Source organism: Propithecus coquereli, unplaced genomic scaffold (assembly GCF_000956105.1).
Source record: "Propithecus coquereli isolate 6110/MARCELLA unplaced genomic scaffold, Pcoq_1.0 Scaffold139, whole genome shotgun sequence".
Taxonomy (NCBI): domain Eukaryota; kingdom Metazoa; phylum Chordata; class Mammalia; order Primates; family Indriidae; genus Propithecus; species Propithecus coquereli.
Window position 1 is genome coordinate 3,914,615 of NW_012138191.1, and position 6,558 is coordinate 3,921,172.

The 6,558-nt window shown below is 43.0% G+C and overlaps 1 protein-coding gene across 1 annotated transcript in view; it reads right to left on the bottom strand.

The window, feature by feature from the left end:
- Positions 1–3,516: 3,516 nt before the first annotated feature.
- Positions 3,517–6,558, bottom strand: part of LOC105806190 (uncharacterized protein C20orf196 homolog) — an 11,461-nt gene continuing 8,419 nt past the window's right edge. Inside the window, exons 2-3 of the mRNA XM_012639264.1 lie at positions 3,920–4,101; positions 3,517–3,828 (exon numbers count right to left, since the gene is read on the bottom strand). Coding sequence (XP_012494718.1) covers positions 3,812–3,828; positions 3,920–4,097 — 195 coding nt within the window. The 5' untranslated portion in view covers positions 4,098–4,101 and the 3' untranslated portion in view covers positions 3,517–3,811. The remainder of the gene's footprint in view (positions 3,829–3,919; positions 4,102–6,558) is intronic.

Below are 6,558 nucleotides of genomic sequence, written 5' to 3' on the forward strand. Positions count from 1 at the left end.
AAAAAAAAAAAAAAAAAAGAACTATATTTATTTTTGAAAAAGGGATAGAGAAGTCATAGGTAGAAGTAGTCTGTCTGCACGGGCCCGGCACAGCGGGTCATGCCTGTAATTCTAGCACTTTGGGAGGCTGTTGTGGGAGGATCGCTTGAGTCCAGGAGTTCAAGACTAGCCTGGGCAGCATAGGGGGTGTTGGGTCATTTGCCACTAGGTTGGATATCATTTAATGCACCTATAAAAAGAAAACGTCTTCACCATTATTTACGTGTCTAAAATATACCCTGACTCCTATCTAAGAATACCACCATCACCACATCCAGAATTCAACAATTATGATATAAATTTTATTTTGAGTTTTTGGCTCTAAGAGCTTATAACTCCTTTCTTTTGGAAACAAAATCTCATGGAATTACAAAGAGATACCATATGAATTATAGAGAGGAAAAAAGTCAGACATATTTACCTCTCCTAAATACTAAATTCCTTGGATGAAATGCCTAAAGACACAGGTTATAAAATGGCCTTTGAAGATTGGGATGTTGACAGATTCCCAGAGTAAGAATTCCCAGAATAAGAATAAGGGGGCATTAAACCACTATTTACTTTAAACTTATAGCTGTCTGCCAGCTAGGGCCTTTAATCATCAAAGACTTACTGTGTTTAACATTCAATCTGCTGTATATATTCATCCAATTTCCCCAACACTGCTCTTAGACAGAAGTTCAAGTTGGAGGAAAGGGCTGAGATTTCCTACATCTGTATTGTAATGTTTGAACAACAACTTCAGAGAAAAACTCCTTGTCCTGTATTAGAAAGCACCTTGGGTGCTCTCCAGGACAAAGGCTTCACAGGGTGCTGATGAGATGTGCCACATGAGCTACCCAGAGTTTATCAAGCTCCAGTAGTACCCATGGGACTGTACCTCCAAAATCCTTTGTGACCTTGGGAGGTTTAACCAAGATCATTTGTCTCTTAACTCGGCTCCTCCATTCTGTATATTGTATGCTTCCCTTGAGGCCAGCAGCAAAGGAGAAAGGAAACAAGTATCAAACAGGCAGGGAGTCCAAGTCCATTAATAAGTCTGTACTTGGGACTAATTGATGGATTCCATTCATCAGTTTCTGGCATGGACTGGAATTGATCAGGGAGGTGGGAACACATTCCAAAGAAGAGAACAAGGCGTTAAGGTTTGGTTTAGCCTGAAAACAGGCCCGATAGGAGTAGCAGGCCTGTGTTAATGAGTAGTTAGACACCAGGTGGGGCCTTTATTCAGCTGGCATGTGCCTGTACAGCCTTGCCAGTTGTTAAAATACTGCAATACTGCTATATTGGTTGTTAAAGATTTTGAACAAATGTCCAGACACCAGATTACACAGAGTCCTGAAAATGAGCCAGAGGAGCTTTGATCAGAAATGGAAGGAAAGAAGAAATCTATGATGACATCTCAAAGACACTTAAACAGAGGAACATGGTGGAAAAGGTGATCCGGGAAGACTGTTTTGGCAGTGGTGGGTCTTCGGCCTTATCTGACCAGGAAGGGCAGAGGGGAGGAGTTTCATAATCCTGTGCCTGCCTTAGGTGGAGTTGTTTACTCTTCCAGCACTTCATGAGGAGTGGCCAGAGGGCTGGTAACTCCAGGACAGCTGAACTCTTGCTTATTTAGACACAAATAGCCCAGCCTTACCTGTGATTGCATATCCAGCCTGAAATGACCAAGGCTGTTGAGGTTTTTCTGACTAATACTCTTAGATTTTTATCAATCCATTAGTTTCTTAGAAAGCACTCTTAAGTCTCGTGTCTCTTGCCACTGATACCCACCCCCAGGGAATGAACAGTGAGGTGGCACTTGGGCACCTAAGATACGGACACAGAAGTGTCCATCAAGTTTGGCTTCTGGGGAAGACCACTGGCATCTGAGCAAGGGCAGGGTTAGTCCAGTGGGGCATGGGGGCAGAGGCCACGTGCCTGGGAATGAGGAATGGCCACAAGATGAAGGCGTGGAGTGAAGGAGCACAGGTGGCCCCTTCAATAAAGCTGGCTGGGAAGAGCAGGGAAGTGATAGGCCCATAGCCAGAGGCTACTACAAGGTGAAATGGGGACTCCTTTACAATTAGGCTTAAGCTTGGGCCCACATTCTTATAACCAGGTTTTTGCAGTGGTACCTGCCACCTCCCAAAACTGAGGCAACACTTCTCTTGCCTACTCCACTTTCAAGGGTTTGAACTGTTAACACTGACTCCAACCTTGAATCTGGGACCTTACAACTCACTGATAAGCTATCTGCACACTGCCTGCCACCTGCCTGGATTTCTGGGTACTCTCTCTGGCTTGCCTGCTGCAGGACCGTGCTCTGCTACCCATAGGCTATTCCACTGCACCTTTGTGGACCTCACCCCCTTGCCAACTGTGCGTCTGGACTTTGACTGGAGATTCTGACAGCAGGGATGATTTGACTGAATCCTAATGTCAGCTCCCAGCTCCTATTTCGCTCAGTAGCTGGGAGATCCATGTCCTAGGTTCACCCTTTGACCTTCATTCTACTGTAAGCAGCCCGCCATACTCTGTCAATTTTTGAGATAGTCAACTGTATTTTGAGCCAAGTACAAGCTACATGAATGTAGCTGATGATATGCCTCACTGAGCGTGTACCAGGGTGGGTACAGACCAATGCAGAGTTACCCAAACAACTATCCAACTGGAAACCCTTGATTGTATTCACCAATCCCTGGAAGATCAAATTCCTAACAACACATAATAACAAGCAACAAACCAAGAACATCAAGTTGGCTTGAGAACTGGAGGTGTTAGGAATCTGAGATGGAAGAGTAGCCATCAGAACACCAACAGAGATCAGTGTAAAGGTAGGCATGTCTGTGAGCAAACAATAGATCCAGAGTAATCAGAACTAGGTTAAAATGTCAGTAAGAATCCACCGAAGGGCTGGACTACAGGGGAGAGAAACTATAACTATGACTAACCCATGACTACAACGACCTATGCAGTGATAGGAAGGAAAATGGACTCAACTTATAAATGGAAAATGAAAACCCAGGCTCCTGGACAATTTTGAGAAATTTGAGGGGGAAAATGATCAGATCAGAGTAAATCAGGTTGGGCTGTTCGAGCAGTGACCTCCCTCAGAGTTTAGGGCTGTCCACCTCAAGTTCACTGCATGGTAAAGGCCAGATTACAGTGAGAACCTTTCCTAATTTACTTTTTTTTTTTTTTTTTTTTTTTTTGAGACAGAGTCTCACTCTGTTGCCCGGGCTAGAGTGCCATGGCATCAGCCTAGTTCATAGCCACCTCAAACTGCTGGGCTCAAGCGATCCTCCTGCCTCAGCCTCCCAAGTAGCTGGGACTACAAGCGCGTGCCACCATGCCTGGCTAATTTTTCTGCTTTTTGTAGAGACAGGGTCTAGCTCTTGCTCAGGCTGTTCTCGAACTCCTGACCTCAAGTGATCCTCCTGCCTCAGTCTCCCAGAGTCGTAGGATTACAGGCATGAGCCACCGTGTCTGGCCAAAGTCTCTATTTTTATTACCCATAACACATAACAAGCTCATATTGCTATTTTCTGAAGTTTTAAAAGAACAAAACAAAAAAACAATTCCACTCTCTTTTTGTTGAACCAAGTGTTCCCCTGCTTCTGAATGCATTTTGATGGAGATCAGAAAGGGACCCAAGAAAAAAAAAAAAAAAAAAACAAAGAAAAGACCTCCAGGAAACAGCTCTTTGTCATAGAAGGGGAGGCTGTCCTTTGAAGTCTCTCCCCACAGCTTTGCTTAGGTAAGATGTTTTTCTACCTAAGACAATGAATCATTCTTGGAGATCTGCTATTGGAAAAGAGAGAAACAAACTATCACATACCTGCGTATCTGCTAATTGTTTTTTTTAAGTTAGTTTGTTTAAAACTCTGCTTATTACCTGGATCCACATCAGAAGAGCAAGGAAAAGAAAGGGATTCCACAGAACTAAAAGCCTCACTGTTGGCCTTTTGGCTGGGTCTCTGTAGAGCATAATCTCTTATGTCACACGCTGATGGAAGGTCCAAAGCATAGCTCTCCTCTGACTGGCTGCTTGGAGTGGCTTCCTGGGCCGCCATAGTCCTGCAATGGAAAAAAAAAAAAATTAAATTCAATACCAAAGGCACTACAAAGCAGGAACCTTCATTAGAGCCATAGCTAGAAGACTCTTAAAGATCAAACACCAGTAAAGCCAGAATAATTTACAGTAGTCCCCCCTTATCCACAGTTTTGCTAACTGCAGTTTCGGTTACTTGAGATCAACTGTGGTTCAAAAATATTAAATGGAAAATTCCAGAAATAAACAATTGATAGGTTTTAAATTGCACACCATTCTAAATAGCGTAATGAAATCTCTCGCTGCTGTCCTGCGCCACCCTGGATGCGAATCATCCCTCTGTCCGGAGTATCCAGTGTATACACTCCCCGCCCCTTAGTCATTCAGCAGCCATCTCGGTTATCAGATCGACCATGGCAGTTTTGCAGAGCTTGTGTTTAAGTCACCCTTATTTTACTTAATAATGGCCCCAAAGCTCAAGAGTAGTGATGCTGGCAATTTGAATAAGCCAAAGAGAAGCTATAAAGTGCTTCCTTTAAATGACAAGGTGAAAGAGCTCAGCTTAATAAGGAAAGAAAAAAATGGTATGTTGAGGTTGCTAAGATCTACCATAAGAACAAATCTTCTATGCATGGAATTGTGAGGAAAGGAAAAGAAGTTCATGCTAGCTTTGCCATTGCACCTCAAACTGCAAACGTTATGGCCACGGTGCCTGATAAGTGCTTAGTTAAGATGGAAAAGGCATTAAATTCGTGGGTGGAAGAGATGAACAGAAAATGTGTTCCAATTCACAGCAACATGCTGCACCAGAAAGCACAAAGGCTGTATGAAGACTTCAGCAAGGGATCCCCTGAAATGAGTAATATTAAGCTACTTATGGAAACTAAGGTATGGTTACGTAGACTCAGGAACAGGTTTGCACTGAAAAATACAAAAATTACTAGAGAGGCTGGATTTGCCAATGAAGAAGCTGCTGTCACATTTTGGCAGTGTGGAAGAACTCGATTAAGGAGAAAAGATACCATGCAAAGCCAGTTTTCAATTGCGATGAAATCAGGCTCTTCTGGAAGACGATCCCCAATGGAACCTACATTCATAAAAGTGCAAAGGAGGCACCAGGCATAAAGCATGGAAGGGCAGATTAACTCAGGTACTGTGTGGCAAGACTGCAAGGCATATAATAAAGCCACTCTAGTGTCCAGAACGAAGAAACCACGTGCTTTCAAAAACAAAAACAAAAATTATCTGCCCTTGTTCTGGCAACTTAATCAGAAAGTGTGGGTGACAGCCATCCTGTTTATGGAATAGTTCCACCAATGCTTCATCCCAGAGTGGGAAAATAGTTGGAAGAAGAAGGGTCCGAATTTAAAGTCCTATTAATAATAGACAATGCACCTGGCCATTGTGAATTTCATTGCTATGAAAATGAAAATGCTGAAGTTGTATTTTTACCTCCAAACACAACCTCACTGCTTCAGCCCCTTGACCAGGGCATCATTCTGTGTCTCACGGCCACATACTCTCCCTGGTATTTGATGGCATTCGATCAGCAATTGATGTAGACCCTAAACTGGACATAACACAGTGCTGAAACCATTTGCTACTGCTGATGCAAAAACATTCATCAAAGCTGCTATGGATGAGTTAAAACCAGAAACTATAAATGCCTGCAAGAAGAACTTAGGGAGTGGAGTCATGAATGATTTTAAAGGATTCGGGGGATCGATCAAGAAGTTAAGGAAAATCATTCACACAGCAAAACAAGTTGTTAAAAAAGGATTTGCCAACATGCTTGATGAAGAAATGGAAGAACACACTGAAGGCTGTTGAAAAGTGTTAAATGAGGAATTGGAAAAACTTGTTGAGTCATCTACAGAGGAAGAGGAAGAAGAAATTAGAGCAGATACAGCAATGCGGACATTACCGAAATTTGCCAAAGTGTTTTGAATTGCACAGAAATTAAAGAACAAAACTATGGAATACGATCCTTGGACGGAACACAGTACTTAAATCACCCATATGATCAATGAAGGATTACAGCCTATGCAACAATACTTTGGTGACTTAAAAAGAGACAACAACTTCTAATGACAATGTTCTTCCAAAAGGTTTCAGCCAAAAAAACCTTCAACCATGGAGGACCCCCCAACCATCAGTGTCGTCATGGCTTGATGATCCAGGATCACCTGAAGCAGATGATCCTCCTTCAACACATCCTCAGAAGGTCAAGAGCAGCCTAATGCTCCATCATAATGCCTACATCCTTCACCTCCCTTCATCTCAGCAAGTATGCATCTCATCATCTCACATCACCACAAGAAGGATAGTACAATGTTTTGAGAAAGGCCAGGTGCAGTGGCTCGTGCCTGTGATCCTAGCACTGTGGGAGGATCGCTGGAGGTCAGGAGTTCGAGACCAGCCTAAGCAAGAGAGACATCTTGTCCCTACTAAAAAAAAAAAAAAAAGAAAGAAAGTAGCTGGAC